This window comes from Callospermophilus lateralis, chromosome 6, assembly GCF_048772815.1.
Source record: "Callospermophilus lateralis isolate mCalLat2 chromosome 6, mCalLat2.hap1, whole genome shotgun sequence".
Taxonomy (NCBI): Eukaryota; Metazoa; Chordata; class Mammalia; order Rodentia; family Sciuridae; genus Callospermophilus; species Callospermophilus lateralis.
The window spans coordinates 159,449,624-159,470,349 of record NC_135310.1 but is presented as its reverse complement, the minus strand read 5'-3'; the positions used below and the strand labels follow the sequence as shown (position 1 = coordinate 159,470,349).

Genomic DNA, 20,726 nt, shown 5'->3' with positions numbered 1-20,726 from the left:
ACACACTCTGCATATTCCTGCGCAGACACAGCGACGAGAGTCCATCAGTCTGCACAGTGGAGCGCGACTACAATGGGCAGGTGGGAAACACAAGAGCCCCCGCAGCACGCTGCAGTGACGTGTGGGGAGTATGGTCTCCTTCAGCTGACATGGACTGGGTAGCACACCTGGGGGGGACAAAGGGGTGACTCCCATCCCAGGCAGGATGTGCCCAGGGGGCAGAAATTTCATCATGCTGCCTGGAGAGCGGTTTAAAATGTAAGATTTGTTTATCTCTGGAATTTTCCACGAACACTTTCGGGCTGCGGTTGGCCCAGGTGACTGAAAGAAACTACAGGAAGTGAAACCGTGATACTGGCACGAATCAGACCAGACGCCCTGGAAACTTCAGGAGCTGGCAAGCAACCTGAAGCTGGGCTTCTTGAACTGTCTCATAAAACGAGGGCCGTAGTGTGGCTGTCACGGGGCAGGTGACAGGCTCGTGCCTGGCAGGCAGGTCTAGTGGACAAGCCGCCCTGAAGAGAGGGCACCCCCGAGCAGGCAAGTCAGGGGCTGCTCAAAGACGATTCCCTGCCCTCGGCGTCCTCCTGGGTCCCCCGGGGAAGACCGCAGCAGCACTGGGAACCGAGCTGCCTCTCATTGCCCCTGGAACTGGGATGCCAAGTGGCTTCTCGGCACGGGCTAAGAGTGAGTGAGGGGTCTAATCTCTCCCCACCGGGTTGCTCTTGAATGCAGGACAGCTATGGAAACTAACTTGTTCAGAGCAACACTTGCGGTGCCTTCGAAATCTTCATCTGCACTGGCAAAGGAAGCAAAAAAATGTCTTTGAGTGTTTGTAAGGCAGGCAAAATGGAAAGCAGATTCAGGACGAAAAGGCATTATGAAAGCAAATAAATTGATATTTCTATGAAATGTGCTAGAGGTCTGTGGTGACCAGCATCTATAGGAGTTCACCGCGACTCTGCTCGGGGCTCTGCACTCAGCCACGGACAATGACAACAGAGCACAGGACCGGCCTTCAGGGCTCGTCACAGAGCTAGACCCAGCCTGAGGTCAAGTCTCACCAGGCTGCTTACAGGGACAGGGGCTCTCGAGGTTCTAGCCAACAGGATCTGAAAGAGCACATCAAGGTCCACTTAAGAGTGGGTGGTGATCACGACTTAAAATCAGTCACTAAGAGCCCATGCATCCCAGAGGGAGCGTGATGAGGGGACGTGACTTTGGACAGAGCCATGTGGGGTCCTCGCCTTCCTGTCCTGGCTTTGTCTTTGTGGACTTCCATGTTCCACTGGGCCACAGAGAGACACCTGGGCTCACAGGGGAGGTCTGAGTCCCACCAGGCCACTCACGTACTTGACCTTGGGGATGCCTGTGGCCGCCATCCAGATGAGCTCTGCATCCCTCGGCTCACACCCTGGAGACCCAGGCAGAGAGAGGGGACGGTTGCTCCCTAATGCCCACAGAAGGCAGGGCGCGGGGCACGGGCTCTGTAAGACCAGGTGCTGATCCAAGAAGCCTGGGAAACTGCGACCAGAGCGGGAGAAACCAGCAGGGGGTCTGGGAGAGGAAGGCAGGAGAGGGGCATCGCAGATTCCTAGGGAGGGAGCCAGTGCCCCGTGACCTGGGGTCCCTGGTCTGGAGGCCACTGTGGCTGCCGAGAAGCGGAATGGCAGCAGTGTGGGCCTGGGTGCAGGGGCAGGGTGGCTGAGAAAACACACACCAACAACACACAGAGAGGAAGGAGCTGACTGCGGGACGGCTTCACCAGGGCAGGGCTGGGCCAGAGGAAGCTGAGCTGTGGACACAGGCCTTCCAGCAGAGAAGCCCTGGGGGCTCCTTCCAGCACTTTCTGTCTCAGTGGAGACTCCAGGCTGAGGGGACCAGGGGCGGTGGGACTGGCTTTCCCTGGGCACAGCAGCCCGTCTGTGCAGGAGAAGACCTGTTGAGTGGCTGGCCCTGGTTGCCCACCTCTAAAGCCGTCAGACTATTTATAGCACGGCTCTCTCCCGTGTTCCTGCCCGATGGTCATCAGGTCCTTCAGTACGAAGCTAAACAAACCCTCTTTGCTATTCCCTTGATTGCTCCTCCTCCCTTCTCTTTTCTCTTCTGAGCTTTTTATATAACAACTCGCCGCTGTTAGGGAGGACTGGACTTAGCAACAGACAACTGTCGCCCGTGGTTACTCCAACACAGAGCAGCGGTCAACCCGACCGCAACGCAAGACAACACCTTGTGACGAGGATTGTCACCTGGACTGAAATCCTGAGGCACACCTTGTTGGATGTGGAGCAGTGACAAAGAATGGAGGGGTGACCACAGGACGCTCCCCCAATGACCCCCTGGCAACGGCCTGACCACAACACTCCTCCACCCCTCACTGCCCTGTAACTCCCCTAAGCTGTAAGTGGACAATGGCTCCAATCTCCATGTGGGCCCCTTCTGCAGGCCGGCCTGGACTGAGCCTGTCCCTGCTGAGCCGCCCTCTCTGTCACCTTCCCCCAACTCCGTCCTTGCAGTCACCACGGGCCCCTCTTTCTGAACCTTTACGTCCTGCTCCCTCGCTCTGCCTCTGCTGCTTTCTACATCACAGGTCCCGGCTTTGGTTTTGGTGTGGTGACGGCTGCCCGAGGCTTCCGGGTGCTGTGCTCAGCTCTGGAACTCATGACTTTATTCCAAGAGTCGTTTGTGGTCCTCCTCCTCCTCCTTTTTGGTTGTACCTTCCCGGAGGTCACCCTGTCCTCTGAGATTCACAGAAGATAAATTTAATTCTCGGTCCTGATAGGAAAGTTAACGCCTCCTCTTGTTTGCTGTTACTGGGAGCTTTTCTACTTCTGGTCCCTGTGGGTCTAGTTTTGGCTGGTGAGGTCCTGATCACCATATGGAATGTCCAGCCCAGGTGTGGAACCCCTCCTGGCTGTGTGTCCCCCAGGTGGTGTCCATGCCATTCACCTTGGGGGTGCACTTTGCTGAAGCCTTATCTGGGGAGGGGGCTTCACAACCTGCAGAGTGCAGAGCTGTACTTAAAGGCCTGGCCTCTACCTGGGTGCCTCTGCCCTCCCCTGCCCTCCCCTGGGCGCTGGCAGAACTCCATTCATCTGACTCCAGGACCCTCTTGGTTTCCCTGTGGATGCTCTAGGTCGAAAACCTCTTGCCACGCCTCTTCTCTCCTTAAGAGAACTCAGGCTTCTGCTAATAAATTTTTAATGCCCTGATGCACCAATTTAAAGAATTTTTTGGAAGTTCCTCCTTATTTCCTTTACCAAGTCCTCGGGGTGAGACCTCTTTGCTCTGGTGATTCAACTTGGTGCTACTGCTGGTGGCTGATTTTCCTCACGTATCTATTCTTTCTCATACATAAGCAAAAAACAGACTGCTCCTGTTTCTCAAGAGGCGGCTGCTCCTCGGTGCTGGAACCTGGTGTGGGTTCCCTAGAAGCAGCTGTCCGGGTCAGGGTTCAGTTCTTCTTTCTGGTGACTTCCTGTGTCTTTTCTTAAGTGGGGCTTATGTGGAGTTTATTGACTATGTAATAAGCATGGCGTTTCCAGCAGTAAAATGTGGAGTGCCGGGAGTGTCCCAGGAGGTGCTACCCACTGATCTTCTCTCAGAGGCACACATGGAAGAGCACAAGACAGACTCGTCACCCTCTGCCCTTGCTTACTATCCGGGTTCACTTTTGTGATGCACCTGGTTACTTTTGGGTGCCAGTTCACTTTGTCTCTCTCTGTGATTGCATTAGGGCCAAGACACCAATCACAAAATTCATGGTTAGCATACAGTTATATAATGCCCACTTAACTAATTGCACCCTAAAAAAAAAATCTCTGCAAAATGCCAGGTGCAAAAAGCTTGTGGTATTGTAATGTGAACTCTTGCACTAGCTTCCGGGAGTGTAAATGAGTACCACTCCTTTGGAAAACTGGTTGATCATACCTGTCAAAACTAAAGGTTCAGATGCAAATTGGCCCAGAAATCCTTCCCCTGGGTGTATCTCAATACAAATGAGTGGGCATGTCCTTGATGGTCATCATACACCTAATCATAACTGCTCAAAACAGGCAACAACCCCAGATGTCTGACAGTAGTGGAAAAAGGAAAAGAAAATGTCGTATATTTATAAAACAGTACTGTACAGCGGTGTATACCAAGGCAAGCGGGTCCCTCGGTCAGAATGTTGGGAAGAACACTGTAGGGACCAGGTGTGGCCTGGAGGAGTTGTTCCCATGGGCCCCTTTCTTCCTCCTCCTTGGTGACTCCTCTCCAACCTGAAGATTGGGGTTGCCACCGTCCTCTTGTTTCTTGCTGGAAATCTGGCTGCCAGCTGTTTTCTACATAGCATTTTAAGCATTGTGGTGAAAACAAGCCCAAAGTCACATTTCCGGTGCTAAATATAATTCGAGAGACAGTCTAATTAATCTAATCAGAGATGACAATCTAGAGACTTTCAATCTAATTAAGAGCCTGAAATCTCATTAGAAACAAGAAATCACAAATGAAATACTTAGAGAACTTAGTATCACTTAGTCTTTTTTAAAAAGGCCCACATTCAGAGGTGCAGTTTCCCCCAGACATTCGGGAGAAAGCATCAACGAGAAGTGGAGTGGTGCCTGACATTCCTGGAGAGAAAGAGGTCTTGAAAGTCCACCTGCAGACCAGATTCCAGAAGGCTGCTGCCTGGAGCCGTTGCTGAGAGAGGCTAGGGACAGCCTTTCCAGAGCCAAAGTGGGGTCAGCCAGGAGACAGGATGTCCATCAACTGGGGGATGAACCATGAGGAACTGCAGCCCTCTCAGGAGAGCCAGGCTTGAACTCCAAGCTCCCACCAGCCTGAGCCCTGGCAGCCAGGAAAACCCACAGTCAGAGGAGTGTAGGGGTCAGGAAACCCGAGGCCAGAACCCAGCTACAGGCCAGAGGCTGGGACCCTTTCCTTATAATGAAGCACTTAGGATTCCTGCATTTAAAAATGTGGTCCCACCGGCTGACCTTCAGAAGGGCTCCTGGAGTATGGGGGCGGGGGGCGTGGATCAAGGTCTCCCGAAGGCTTTCTCCTCTTAGATCACGTTTATGTCACACACACACACTCTTCCTGGCTCCCGTGTTGGCAAGGAATTCAGAATTTATCTGAACTTGCCAGGCGCGGGTGGGTGGAGCAGGGAGGGGAACAGAAGGGTTGGCAGATCCCTGAAGACAACTAGCACTCCCTGCAGAGAGGTTCCAGCCACGGGAGTCGGATCCCTTTGCCGCGCTCTCAACTCCTGCACTTCTGCAATCGCTCTCGAAAAGGCTCTCTGGCTGCAAGAAAATCCTATCAGATTTGTTAGCAAGCAAATTGAAGTTTCCAGTCCTCCAGGCCAGTGTGGCAAGCATCTTCTACTCTCCCTGGGAGCTGCTCTGTGCTTTTGGCACTTCCTACCTGGGATGGAGCAGAGGTATGGTTTATAACCTTGCCCACTGAAATTAGGGTGTGCATTTGTAGTGGTTGTCTTTGCTTTGGTGACTGGGTATCAGAACAGAGAGCTCTTGGTGGGAGGTGGAGGGGTTTGATGCGAAGGCGGTTTTTAAACGTAAGGTCTTTGAGCCTCTCTGAAATGCAGCTCGCCCAGCTGCCTGGCCATGGAGCTACCCTGCCCTGGGCAATCTGTCTCCTGGAGCCTGCTCTCTCAGGCCTGCGACCACTTTGCCCACCCCCACCTCCTTCTCCATAGTGCCCCCTCAGTTTTCTCTGGTTGCAGGCAGATCTTCCAGAATTTGCAAGTTCCCTTCTCTCAACACATTTCTTCCTGTTTTGCTCAGAGCATAGAAAGCTTTAAGACCAAGAGAGATGCTTCAGAACAGAGGTTAAAAAGGCCTGGGAACTCAAAGCCTGGACTTGAGGGGTGCTCTGGACCAAGAGGCACACTGAATTTATGGCTCCAGAGTGCAGCCAGTCTTAAAGCACCCATTGATAAAAGGCTGACTACTCTGTGGGGTAGGTGAGGTTTTGGTGGGCTGGGTCAGAAAGCCCTGGCCATCTATGGTGTGTTTCTATGGGGAAACATCAAATGCAATACAAATAAAATTTTAGACCACTGTTTACTCATAACCTGGGGCACTTTCCATTGTACCTGGGATTTCTTTCAATGTCTATCAGGCGTCAATGCAACATTTGCTGAGCTCCAGGTCCCCAGCGAACTTGAAGCTAATGAGAAGGGTGTGTGTCAAAACCCAGCTTCGAGGGAGGGTTTTACAAGGTCACGGCTGCAGGCTATTCCCAGCAATGTTTGTTTCCTCTCAGCAAACATTTAGGGAAAGCCTCAAGTTTGCCAAGTGGAGGATGGGAGGCGAACTGACGCAGATGTGGCAGTGTTATGGGCCAGGCTATGCGGGCAATGACCTAGCAGACTCCATGTCATGTAAGAAACACTTCTCCCATGGGAACACCCCGCCTCTGTACCCCTCCACAGCTGCTGAGCATAGCATGTTTGGCAACAAAAAATTCTTATACACTGCAGAGTTGTTCTCTCTTTGGATCCCACTTTTCTTGACCATTCCCCGTCAGAGAATGACTGTCTAGATGTTAGTAACCAATTTCCAACTTGTGCTCAACTAGGGTCATTCTGACCCACTCCTTCTTCTGCTTATGATTTTAAATCTCATGACATTTGTTCATGGTTTTGAATCATAGCAATAGTCACTTACGATTGATGTGGTTTTGAACTATAAACGCTGTACTCCGGCCCTTGGAGGAGGTCAAAGGGTGTAGACCTGCAGCCCGCCCCTTGGCCCGCCAGCTGGGGATCTGGTTGGTGAATAAAGATGGTTCCATCTCCTGCTTTCAGATCGACTCTGTGGTTCATTTCGACCTCGCCATAACATTTTCTCCTCTCCTGTGGCTCGTGGCTTTCTAGTGACCAGGGACATGAATCAATCTGATAATTAAAAACAAAATGCCAATTTTGCCAAGTCAGACTGAAGGGAAGAAGGTGGCATCCTGAGAGCGGGCACTCCCTGTGGTGGGAGTCCCCTAACCGGGCCATCGGGAAGACCTTCCAGCAGACACACGTGGGAGGGGGACCAGAAAAGGGGCACTGATTCTGTGAAGAAGGGACCAGAGGCTCAGAGTCCACATCTAGGGCCGCGCTTTGAGGAAGAGAAGAAGGGAGCGTCGTGACTTTAGGAGGAAGAGCACCGTCGAACACGGGCTAGAGGAAGTGGTCAGTGTTCAGAGATCACAATACAGAGGTCTGGAGTCCGGCCCACTGTTCCTGGCTCCTAACTCCCTCCCCAGGTCGTAGAAATTCTCTTCTCCCTGCCCTGGACCTGCCCCCCCAACCTTCCGACTCACCTTGTCCGAGTAGATCAGAAGACCCCGTCTCAGAGGGAGGAGGAGAGATGTGCTGCACCGAGAGGCCCAGAGAGTCTGGACGGAGCTCGCCTCCCCTCAGGAGGGCAGACCCCTCTGTCCCACCCCATTTGACACGCTGTCCTGACTTCAGTCATGCCTACACGGTGAAGTCTCTGTGGAAACCCGAGGGGCAGGGTCTGGAGGCTCCTGGACAGTGAATCATTAGGAGGCTCCTGCACAGCGCCCAGCTTCCGCCCAGGGGCGGTAGTGGCCACTCACAGGTCTTCCTTGGAGCAACATCTATTTAAATCCCTTGGCCCTTTAAACATTAGGTTCACTTGTCTCCTTATTATTGAGTTTTAAAGTTTTTAAATACTTTCTTGATGCAAGGTCTTACAGCTATCTAATTTGCAAATATTTCCTTCTGGCTCAGGGGCTGTTTCTTTCTTTTTTCTTTTTGTACCAGGGATGGAACCCAGCAGTGCTTACCCACTGAGCCACATCTCCAGGCAGCTGCTCATTTTTTATTTTGAGACGGGGCCTCGCTAAGTTGCTGAGGCTGGCTTTAAACTTTCCACCCTCCTGCCTCGGCCTCTTAAGCCACTGGGATCACAGGTGTGTGCCACCAGGCCTGGCTATTCCCATTTTTAAAATATAAGTGAACCACAGATATTCTTTGTCTATGGGCCCTAAGTCGTTTATTTCTTCGTAGCAGGCTGAGACCTGTTAGCCCAAAGGTTGGCAACCCCCAATTTAAATTTTTACATATCCAATTGTTCAGCCCGTGGAGCCTTCCCTGCTTACCCGGTTTCACACACAACACCCTAAACTTTAGAGAAGATCAGCCCAAGTGTTATAAGACCAGAAATTGTGGCTGCCTTTGGGCCCTTGGACCCAGAAACCCCCGTGTAGCTGCCAAGCATCACCCAGATGCTAAGCCACCTGTCCAGTCCTGTCCCTTGGAAGTTCCCTGGTTCTCCTCCCAGCTGGAGGGGACCCCCAGAGCCTTAGTCAGTATCGGGAGCTGAAGGCCTTCCTCCTGTGCCTCACTGCAGTCTTACGGCACAGCTGATTCTTTGATCAGCACAGAAATCTGTGAACTCAGCCCCTCTGATTTTCTTCGAAAAGGTTTATGATTTTAGTGATTGTGTTTAGGTCTGTGATTCATTTTGCGTTGATTTTTGTGTGTGATTTTGAATGGGGTACAATTCATCCTTTTTCATGTAGCTATTTATTTGTCCCAGAACCATGTATTGAGAAGATTATTTTGTCCCCCCATTGAATGGTCTTGGCACTTTTGTTGAGAATTAATTCACAAATTATGCCTGGGTCTATTTCTGGACTCTCAACTCTATGCCATTAATTTCTGTTTATACTCAGGCCAGGACTACACCATCTTGATTCATGTAAATCTGTATTAAGTTTTGATATTGATAAGTGTGCATCTTCCACTTTTTGATCTTTTTAAAGTTTGTTTTTAACTATTTTGAATCTTTTTTGTTTTCATCGGAGAAGGAAGGGCTCCCATTTATATTTCCAGCAGGATTCCAGGTTTTCCCTCCCCCAGCCCTCCCTGCCCTGTGACGTCCCACAGCCAGCGATCCTGCAGGTGTGGGCTGCGGACAGGCCTCCCCTCTGTTCCCTGTGTGTGTCTCCTCTGCCGTGGACCCAGCACTACACTATGCCAATTATTAAAGCCTTACGATAGTTTTCAAGTTCAAATAGGACAAATTTTCCCCTACCCTTTCCTTCAGGAATGTTTTATCTACGCCAGGTACGGTGGTGCACACCTGCAATCCCAGTGATTCAGGAGGCTGAGGTAGGAGGACCTCAAATTTGGGGCCAGCCTCAGCAATTTAGCAAGACCCTATCTCAAAATTAAAAAAAAAAAAAATTAAAGGCTGGGGATATAGCTCAGAGGTAGAACATCCCTGTGTTCACTGTCCAGTACCAAAAAAAAAGAGTTTTATTTCATTTTAGCACTTTATGCTTCCAAATAATTTTTAGTGGAAGAAGTTTTCAAGATGTAAATAAAACAAGCAACAAACTTTCTGTGCATTTATAGTAAATCCACATATTAGTTTGGAATGAATTGACATCTTTATGCTGTTTCTATTCCATGGACATCTTACAACTTTCCACTTACAGATCTATGTGATGTCTTAATTTTTTCAATAGAAAACTTTGCATCTTTTTTCACATTTATTATTAAATATTTTATATTTTATGGTAGTTTAATCATTAATTTCGGGTTTCAGTTTGCTTTTAATTGAGAATAAGCATACATATCATGGGGTACAGTGTGATGTTTTAATACTATATATAGTGTGTGCATATATATATATGATATATGATATATAAAATAATGGTACTTCATACATCCATTAATTCAAACATTTATTGTTTCTTGTGGGGAAAAAATTTAGAATCTTGTAGTCATTTTGAAATATACGCTGTGACATTGTTGACTACAGTCACCCTACATGCTGCACAACACCAGAACTTACTCTTCTTGTGGAACTTCAATGTGTCCATTGACAAATCTTCCCATCAATCTTCTTAGGCTATTTTAAATTGTGTCTTAAAAAAATTCAATCTTCTTCTATTTTGTTGTTGGTATGAGAAAAAAAATTGATTTTTTAATCTATTGGTCATATATCTGACAACTCTGCTTTGCTCTTATACAGTCTTACAATTTATACATGGATCTTTGTGATATTTTATGTATTTATAGTCGATCTTCAAATAACAAAATTTTTTTCTTGCATATCAGTTCTTAGGTCTTCGACTTCTTTTTCTTGCCTTGATGGCTGAGCAATCTGTCTGGGTCTCTTAGTTTCCTACAGTGTCCTTTCTGTTCCGGGTGAGACCCGGGCTCCACGTGACATCTGGCTGCCAGGGCTCCTCTGCCCCTCCTTGTTCTGACAACCTTGGCGGTTTCAGGGCGACCCGATCAAGTACTCTCAGGGGGCTCTCTGCTGGGATTCACCGGATGTTTCCTCGGGACTAGCCTGGGGCTGTGCACTGGACGAGGAAGAAAAGTGCCAACTATAGCTCTCGATCCAAGATGACCAGCCGACTGAGTCCGCCCCTGCGAGGTTGCCGTTGATCTTGTGCAAGAGGCAGTGTTTGTCACACGTCTCCATGGTAACGGTCATTCTATTTTCACACCCAACTCTAAAAGGAAGCTGCTGTGTGAGGCCTAGAGGAAAAGGTGGGATTGAAGTTCCCCTTCTTCCAGGGATTTAGACTCTACGCAAATCATCTGGAATCATTGCCTGCCCCCACTCATTTCCTCATTCAACAGCTTATTTATGTTGGTCTCACAGTTACTTCTTCCAACACTGCTTGATTTTACTGCACAGTTCCAGTTTGGGCCACCGGGGGCTCTTCTAGACGAACCCTTTGTCTCTTATGCAATCCCATCCCTGTGGCCTCCTGGGGTTGGCTCCTTAGCACCTCTTTCTCTCTGACCCTGCAAGATGCTCCAGGCTCATCTTGTGTATTTCCTCTCCCAATTCTAGAACCAGCCATTTCTTGAAGGATCTCTAATTCCTTTTATTGGAGAATATCGTAAACCAAGACCCGGGTGCGAGCTGCTTCTTATTATGGGAATCTTCTTATTTCTGGTACCTCTCAGCTGACCAGCCAGGAGGTAAATGTGTGCATGCGAGCCGAGGCACCTGCCTGTGAGTGCGTCTATGTGTACCCACTGTTTCCATGTTAAGCTCAGCATGGGTGCAGACAGGATTCTAACTCCAACCCATTATCACATAGGCCACCCTAGACCCCTCCCTTACCCACGGAAACAGCCCCGCCAACAGTGAGAGAGCTGGCTCTCTTCCTCCCTGCCTTTGCTGGATCAGCAATCCCAGCACATGAACTCGGTGCCTGTGGGAAGTCCCCCTCGCCAGGGTTTTTTTTGTTATTGTTATTGCTCTTTTCTTTTGTTTTTGGTGCCAGGGACTGAACCCAGGGCTCTTAACCACCGAGCCACATCCCCAGCCCTGTTTTGTCTTTTATTTAGAGACAGGGTCTCACTGAATGGCTTAGAGCCTCACTAGGTTGATGGGCTGGCTTTAACTTGCAGTCCTCCTGCCTCAGCCTCCTGAGCGGCTGGGATCACAGGTGTGCACCACTGCTCAGGTGTGCGCCCGGCTCAGATTATTGATTTTCTTCTATGGATCAAATCTTTGGCCTCGTACCTAAAAAGCTGACCCCAAACACAAGGTCATCTGCATATCCTCCTGTATTATCTTCTTTTTTTTTTTTGAGAGAGAATTTTTTAATATTTATTTTTTAGTTTTCGTGGACACAACATCTTTATTTTATTTGTATGTGGTGCTGAGGATCGAACCCAGCGCCCCACACATGCCAGGTGAGTGCGCTACCGCTTGAGCCACATCCCCACCCTCCTGTATTATCTTCTAAGAGTTTCACAGTTTTGCATTCTGCTCTCTGGTCTCTGCTTGGTCTCCGTCTGGATCCATGTGTTTGGAAGTGGGTGGCTGATGGTTCCACTGCCCCTTGTTGGAAGCCACACTGACCTCACTGTGTCACCACTGTTCCTCTGTCATACTCAGTTGCGAGTCAGGGCTGCTCCTGGGCCCGTTTTTCCAGATCCGGGTGTCTGTTCTTCCCCGGCTCCTCTCTGCCCGCCTCGCGGCTGTTGAGGCTGGGTGGGGCTGTCTCTGATTCTGCTCTTCTCCTTCCATCTCCTGGCGGCCATCCGGGCTTTCACCCCTCCATACAAACTTTGCAATTAGTCTGTCCATGTCCACAAAGTAACTTGCTGGGATTTTGATTGGGATCATACAGAATCTACGGAGCAATTTTGGAAGAGTTGACATTGTGACAACCTCGAGTCTTCTTATCCCCGAACGTGAAATGCCGCTCTTTAATTTAATTAGTGCTTCTTTCTTTCTTTCATCAGAGTTATGTAGATTTTTAAAATGTGGCTCTTACATGTATTTTCGCTAATTTAAATGAAAGTGTTTCATTTTTGGTGCTAACACAAATGATATTGTGTTTTTTATTTTGAATCATTCTTGTTTGTTGCTGTTGTATAGAAAATTGATTGGCATTTGTACGGGAACCTTGTACCTGGAAAACTTGCTATGGAAGCTTGTTAACTTCAGGACATTTTTTGATGATGGCATTTAATTTTATAGGCATCGTGTTGTCTGTGGTAAGGACAGCTCCTTTCTCTCCAGTCTGCACCTTTTGCTTCCTCTTCCTGTCTGTTGCATCACGGAGGACTTCCCTACAACACGGAGGAGCAGGGGTGGGGACGGGTACCCTCAGCTTGCTGGGGGTGGGGTGAGAAGGCCTCCAGTTTCTCTCTGCTGCGCATAATGTGTGTTCTTGTACATGGTCTTTCCAAGCTGAAGAAGGTCTTCTTTATTCCTACTGGGTGGAGAGTTTTGTTTTTGCTTTTTAGTCATGAGTGAATGTGGAATTTTATCACATGCTTTTTTTGTGTCTTTTGGTATGATCACATGACTTTTATTTTTTTTTACTATTTTTTTAGCTGTAGGTGGACACAATACCCTTATTTTATTTTAATGTGGTGCTGAGAATCGAACCCAGTGCCTTCCACATGCGAGGCGAGCGCTCTACCACTGAGCTGCAGTCCCAGCCCTGACTTTTCTTTTTTAGTCTGCTGATATGACAAATTAAACTGGTTTATTTTCAAGCATTGAATCAGTCTGATATAACCTGGAAAAAAGTTCCACTTGGTCAGCATAGCAATCTTATTATACAGCACTGTATTTGATTTGATGATATCTAGTGCACACTTTTTCATCGGTGTTCGTGAATGATATCGACCTAGACTTCTCTCGTGTTCTTTGACTGGTTTCAGTAGTAGGGTGATGACGGGCCCATGGGATGGACTAGGAGATACTCCCCCTGTTTCTGTCTTCTGGAAGAGATTTTAGAAAGCTGGTGTTTTCATTCTTTGAATTTTCCATAGAATTCAGCAGTACGTTCATCTGGGTCTGATGAATGTACTTCTGCTTTAGAAGGTTATTAGTGATTGATTTGACATAATTTGTAGACATGGGTCTATTAACATTGTCTAATTCTTCTTGTGCAAGTTTTGGCCAATTGTGTCTTTCAAGGCTAAGGTCTGTTTCTCCTAGGTTAGCAAGTTTGTGAGCTCTGTGCAGGTTTTCACAGCATTCCTTTATCATCCGTTTAATGTCTGTGGGGTCTGTAGTATTGTTCTCTCTTTCATTTCTCATATTAACACAGGTGGTCCTTGGCTTAGCGTGGTCTGATTTATGATTTTCTGACTTGATGGTGATGCAAAAGCAGTTTGCATTCAGTAGAGACCGAATTTTGCATTTAGATATTTTCCTTGGAAAGCAACATGCATGCTCCTTTGCATGGTGCAGGGACAGCGAGCCCCAGCTCCCCTCAGCCATGTGGTCACCAGGAGTCATTTATTGCATACGTGTTCTGAATCTTATCTCTAGAAAGAGCACAGATCTTTATCTTCAGACAGATAATTCAGGTGATACACGTAAACTGCTAATGGCAACGCTAAGTGGACAACCGACAGCCTACAGGGTGCTGTGTCGCTGAACTCTGATGTTTGTAGGTTAGGAATATTCACGCATTTTTACTTATAATGGGTTTATCAGGATATCATAAGTTGAGAACCATTTTTTTCTTCTTTTTTCTCAGTTTAATTCTAGCCATTTTATTTTTATTTTTTTTTTATCTTTTCAAAGAACCAGAATGTGGTCAGTCTGATTATTATTCATTCATCCACTTATTTATTATGTAATTTTTGGTGGTGTTGGTGGTCAATCCCAGGGCCTCCCCGTCCTAGGCAGGCACTCTACCACTGAGCTACACCCCCAGCCTGTTTTTTTTTTTTCTATTAGTTTATTATTTTTTAATTCCATGGATTTCTGTTTTAATTTCATTTCTTTCCTTCTGTTTACTTTGGATTCACTTTGCTTTTTCTCCCCCTAGTTTCCTGAGGTGGAAACTAGTATCATTAAATATCAACATCCCAGGGGATAATAGGGAAATCCCTTTGGACCTTGGAGTGTCCATGTCGCTCTTGTGAAGGTGAAACAAGTGTCAGGCCTCTTCCGAGCACAGGCACACACACACACACACACACACCCCATGAGATAGGTGCTGTGGCCTGGGCTCTCCTAGAGCGTATGTTTCTGAATATTTTTGCACTCAACACAAGACAAAAATAACTGAGTTAAAAAAAATCACAGGTAGCAGAATGGACGTCCAAACCGACAGTCCTGGGTGGACAGCCTCTTCCTCTGGCCGTTTCTGAGTGGCGTCCTCTGGAGGAGTGCTGGGTTGGTGAGAGGTAGCTTTATCTGGGCCCCGTGTCTGGCACGGGCCCAGCCTGGCTGGCATTCTCACCCCGTCCATCCCTCAGCGCCCAGCCCAGAAGCCCTGCCACTGGCTTCTGAAGCGTCCCTCCTGGTTTGTGGGAGCATCAAACCATGATGAAATTTTTACCTCATACATCTCAACTCTGTTATTATTATTTTTTTTTTGAAGTCTGTATTTTGACTTTTCTACGTCAGTTTCCAAAACATCACTCTTCATGCCAAAGGCCCTTGAAATAGAATGTCAATGGGTTCTCTTTGCCAACCTAAGTACATTCCTGTGATACTTTTTTTAATTGGTTTTTCAAAACATTACAAAGCTCTTGACATATCATATTTCATACATTAGATTCAAGTGGGTTATGAACTCCCATTTTTACCCCAAATACAGATTGCAGAATCACATTGGGTACACATCCACAATTTTACATAATGCCCTATTAGTAACTGTTGTATTCTGCTACCTTTCCTATCCTCTACTATCCCCCCTCCCCTCCCTTCCCGTCTTCTCTCTCTACCCCATCTACTTTAATTCATTTCTCTCCTTGTTTATTTTCCCATTTCCCTCACAACCTCTTATATGTAATTTTGTATAGCAATGAGGGTCTCCCTCCATTTCCATGCAATTTCCCTTTTCTCTCCCTTTCCCTCCCACCTCATGTCTCTGTTTAATGTTAATCTTTTCCTCCTGCTCTTCCTCCCTGCTCTGTTCTTAGTTGCTCTCATTATATCAAAGAAGACATTTGGTATTTGTTTTTTGTTTTATAGGGATTGGCTAGCTTCACTAAGCATAATCTGCTCAAGTGCCATCCATTTCCCTGCAAATTCCATGATTTTGTCATTTTTTAGTGCTGTGTAATATTCCATGGTGTATAAATGCCACATTTTTTTTATCCATTCATCCATTGAAGGGCATCTGGGTTGGTTCCACAGTCTAGCAATTGTGAATTGTGCTGCTATGAACATCGATGTGGCAGTATCCCTGTAGTACGCTCTTTTAAGGTCTTCAGGGAATAGTCCAAGAAGGGCAATAGCTGGGTAAAATGGTGGTTCCATTCCCGGCTTTCCCAGGAATCTCCATAAGGCTTTCCAAATTGGCTGCACCAATTTGCGGTCCCACCAGCAATGTACAAGAGTACCCTTTTCCCCACATCCTCGCCAGCACTTGTTGTTGTTTGACTTCCTAATGGCTGCCAATCTTACTGGAGTGAGATGGTATCTTAGGGTGGTTTTGATTTGCATTTCTCTGACTGCTAGAGATGGTGAGCATTTTTTCATGTACTTGTTGATTGATTGTATGTTCTCCTCTGAGAAGTGTCTGTTCAGGTCCTTGGCCCATTTGTTGATTGGGTTATTTGTTATATTATTGTCTAATTTTTTGAGTTCTTTGTATTCTCTGGATATTAGAGCTCTATCTGAAGTGTGAGGAGTAAAAATTTGTTCCCATGATGTAGGCTCCCTATTTACCTCTCTTATTGTTTCTCTTGCTGAGAAAAAACTTTTTAGTTTGAGTAAGTCCCATTTGTTGATTCTTGTTATTAACTCTTGTGCTATCGGTGTCCTATTGAGGAATTTGGAGCCTGACCCCACAATACGTAGATCGGAGCCAACTTTTTCTTCTATCAGACGCAGAGTCCCTGATTTGATATCAAGCTCCTTGATCCATTTTGAGTTAACTTTTGTGCATGGCAAGAGGAGGGAATTCAGTTTCATTTTGTTGCATATGGATTTCCAGTTTTCCCAACACCATTTGTTGAAGTTGCTATCCTTCCTCCATTGCATGCTTTTAGCCCCTTTATCAAATAGAAGATAGTTGTAACTTTGTGGATTAGTCTCTGTGTCCTCTATTCTGTACCATTGGTCCACCCGCCTGTTTTGGTACCAGTACCATGCTGTTTTTGTTACAATTGCTCTGTAATATAGTTTGAAATCTGGTATCGCTATACTGCCTGACTCACACTTCCTGCTTAGAATTGCTTTTGCTATTCTGGGTCTTTTGTTTTTCCATATGAATTTCATGATTGCTTTATCTATTTCTACAAGAAATGCCATTGGGATTTTGATTGGCATTGCATTAAACCTATAGAGAACTTTTGTTAATATTGCCATTTTGATGATGTTAGTTCTGCTTATCCAAGAACAGGGTATATTTTTCCATCTTCTAAGATCTTCTTCTACTTCTCTCTTTAGGGTTCTGTAGTTTTCATTGTATAAATCTTTCACCTCTTTTGTTAGGTTGATTCCCAAGTATTTTATTTTATTTTTTTTGAGGATATTGTGAAAGGAGTGTTTTTCCTCATTTCCGTTTCAGAAGTTTTGTCGCTGATATACAGAAATGCCTTTGATTTATGCGTGTTGATTTTATATCCTGTCACTTTGCTGAATTCATTTATTAGTTCTAGTAGTTTTTTTGTAGACCCTTTTTTTGAGTCTTCTAGGTATAGAATTATGTCACCTGCAAATAGTGATACTTTAAGTTCTTCTTTTCCTATTTTTATGCCTTTAATTTCTTTCATCTGTCTAATTGCTCTGGCCAGTGTTTCGAGAACTATGTTGAACAGAAGTGGTGAGAGAGGGCATCCCTGTCTTGTTCCAGATTTTAGAGGGAATGCCTTCAATTTTTCTCCATTCAGAGTGATGCTAGCCTGAGGCTTAGCATAGATAGCTTTCACAATGTTGAGGTAAGTTCCTGTTATACCTAGTTTTTCGAATGTTTTGAACATAAAGGGATGCTGTACGTTGTCAAATGCTTTTTCTGCATCTATCGAGATGATCATATGGTTCTTATCTTTAAGTCTCTTGATGATTGATTTCCGTATATTGAACCATCCTTGCATCCCAGGGATGAATCCTAATTGATCATGGTACACAATTTTTTTTTGATGTGTTTTTGTATCCAATTCACCAGAATTTTGTTGAGGATTTTTGCATCTAGGTTCATTAGAGATATTGGTCTGTAGTTTTCTTTCTTTGAGGTGTCTTTGTCTGGTTTCAGAATCAGGGTGATGTTGGCCTCATGGAATGAATTTGGAAGAGCTCCCTCTTTTTCTATTTCCTGAAATAACTTGAAAAGTGTTGGTATTAATTCTTCTTTAAAGGTTTTGTAAAACTCCGCTGTATACCCATCCGGTCCTGGGCTTTTCTTGGTTGGTAGTCCTTTGATTGCTTCTTCTATTTCATCCATTGATATTGGTCTGTTCAAATTGTGTGTATCCTCCTGACTCAGTCTGGGCAAATCATATGACTTAAGAAATTTATCAGTGTCTTCACTATCTTCTATTTTATTGGAATATAGGTTTTCAAAATAATTCCTAATTATCTTCTGTATTTCTGTAGTATCTGTTGTGATATTGCCTTTTTCATCCCATATGTTAGTAATTTGAGTTCTCTCTCTTCTTCTCTTCGTTAGCATGGCTAAGGGTCTGTCGATCTTATTTATTTTTTCGAAGAACCAACTTTTAGTTTTGTCAATTTTTTCAATAGTTTCTTTTGTTTCAATTTCATTGATTTCCGCTCTGATTTTAATTATTTCTTGCCTTCTGCTACATTTGCTGTTGTTTTGCTCTTCTTTTTCTGGGGCTTTGAGATGAAGTGTGAGCTCATTTATTTGTTGGTTTTTTCTTTTTTTGAGGAATGACCTCCAGGTGATGAATTTCCCTCTTAAAACTGTTTTCATTATATCCCATAGATTCCAATATGTTGTGTCTGTATTTTCATTTATCTCTAAGAATTTTTTGATTTCCTCCTTTATGTCTTCTGTAACCCATTGGTCATTCAATAACATATTGTTCACTTTCCATGTAGAATTTTTCCTTCCTTCTTTTATCATTGATTTCCAGTTTCATTCCATTATGATCAGATAAAATGCATGGTATTATCTCCACCTCTTTATATTTACTGAGGGTTGCCCTATGGCATAATATATGGTCTATTTTTGAGAAGGATCCATGTGCTGCTGAGAAAAAAGTATATCCACTCGATGATGGTTGATATATTCTATATATGTCAGTTAAGTCTAGGTTATTGATTGTGATATTGAGTTCTATAGTTTCTTTATTCAACTTTTGTTTGGAGGATCTGTCCTATTGTGAGAGAGGTGTGTTGAAGTCACCCATAATTATTGTGTTGTGGTCTATTTGATTCTTGAACTTGAGGAGAGTTTGTTTTATGAACGTCGCAGCACCATTATTTGGTGCATAAATATTGATAATTGTTATGTCTTGTTGGTGAATGGTTCCTTTTAACAGTATATAATGTCCTTCCTTATCCCTTTTGATTAACTTAGTCTTGAAGTCGATTTTATTCGATATGAGGATGGCCACCCCTGCTTCCTTACGAGGACCGTGTGCGTGGTATATTTTTTCCCAACCTTTCACCTTCAGCCTGTGTATGTCTTTTCCAATCAGATGTGTCTCCTGGAGACAGCATATTGTTGGATTTGTTTTTTTGATCCATGTTACCAGCCTATGTCGCTTTATTGGAGAGTTTAAGCCATTAACGTTTAGAGTTACTATTGATATATGGTTTGTACTTCCTGCCATGTTTGATTATTTATGTTTTTTTTTTAATTTAGTTTGTTTCTCCATGATTAGCTTTCCCCCTGCCCTCTGTCTTTACTGAGGTACTTCCCACTGATGGCTTTGGTTATTGGTTTTCATTTCTTTCTCGTGTAGTGTTTTGCTCAAGATGCTTTGCAATGCTGGTTTTCTGGCTGCAAATTCTTTTAACTTTTGTTTATCATGAAAGGTTTTTTATTTTGTTGTCGTACGTGAGGCTTAATTTTGCTGGATACAGAATTCTTGGTTGGCATCCATTGTCTTTCAGTGTTTGAAATACAATGTTCCAGGATCTTCTCGCTTTCAGCGTCTGTGATGAAAAATCTGTTGTTAACCTTATTGGTTTACCCCTGATTGTAATCTGCCTCCTTTCTCTTGTAGCTTTTAATATTTTCTCTTTGTTCTGTATATTGGATATCTTCATAACAAGGTGTCTTGGCGTTGGTCTACTGTGATTTTGTGTGCTCGGTGTCCTGTATGCATCTACAATTTGTATATCCGTTTCCTTTTTTATTTCTGGAAAATTTTCTATAATTATTTCATTCAGCTGGTTGCTCATTCCCTTGGTTTGAACCTCTATACCTTCCTCTATCCCGATGATTCTTAAGTTTGGTTTTTTTATGTTATCCCATATCTCCTGGATGTTTTCTCGTGATTTTTTACCAGCCTTTCTGAGTTGGCTAGACTCTTTTCAAGATGATATATTTTGTCTTCATTATCTGATGTTCTGGCTTCTACTTGCGTCACTCTGTTAATGATACTCTCATTTGAGTTTTTAATTTGGTTTATAGTTTCCTCCATTTCTAGAATTATTATTTGATTTTTTTTATAATCTATCTTCTGATAAAGATGTTTAACTTCTTCTTTTATCTGTTTATGTAATTCATTTTCAATGTGTTCTTTCACTGTTTGGATTTGTTGTCTTATATCCTCTTTAAGGTTCCATTCCATCTGTCTAAGGTATTCCTTGAGTTCTTTATTTGGCCATTTTTCTGATGCCTCTAGGTCCTCCTGAATATTTAGGCTGTCCTGCATTGTTTGTACTCCTTTTCTTCCTTGCTTTTTCATGCTGCTCATGTTACTTCTTGTTCTGTTTGACTGCTGAGTTAGTGTTTACTCCTATAAATTTATTTGATGCTTGGGAGGAAAGGTATTAGAAGGGAAGGGAAGAAGTCACTAAAGAGAATGAGAGTAAGCAGGTAGAATTCAAGGAAGGGGAAATAAGAGAATTGAAAAGAAATGAAAAGACAAAAAAATAGAAAATAAAAAAGAAAAAAAATTTAAAAAAATAATAATAAAAAAATTAAAATTAAAAAAAATTTAAAAAATTAAAAAAATATTGAAAAAACAAGAAAAAAATGAAAATGAAGGGAAAAAATTAATAAATGCAGTCTTAGAGTTTGATTAACTTCTCTTTCAGTAGGTGAAGCTGTGCCCACTGGGCCAAGCTTCTCCTCTCAATAGGTGGGAACCAGTCACT

At 44.6% G+C, this 20,726-nt stretch overlaps 1 protein-coding gene across 6 annotated transcripts in view; it reads left to right on the top strand.

Moving 5' to 3' along the window:
• Positions 1-5,164: 5,164 nt before the first annotated feature.
• LOC143401617 (cytidine monophosphate-N-acetylneuraminic acid hydroxylase) overlaps positions 5,165-20,726 on the top strand; it is an 80,454-nt gene continuing 64,892 nt past the window's right edge. For all 6 annotated transcript variants that reach the window (XR_013091687.2, XR_013091686.2, XR_013091685.2 and 3 more), the window contains exon 1: positions 5,165-5,425. Coding sequence is in view for 2 of the 6 variants with exons in the window: in XM_076859274.2 (XP_076715389.2) it covers positions 5,415-5,425 (11 nt within the window). In the remaining 4 variants the exon portion in view is untranslated. The remainder of the gene's footprint in view (positions 5,426-20,726) is intronic.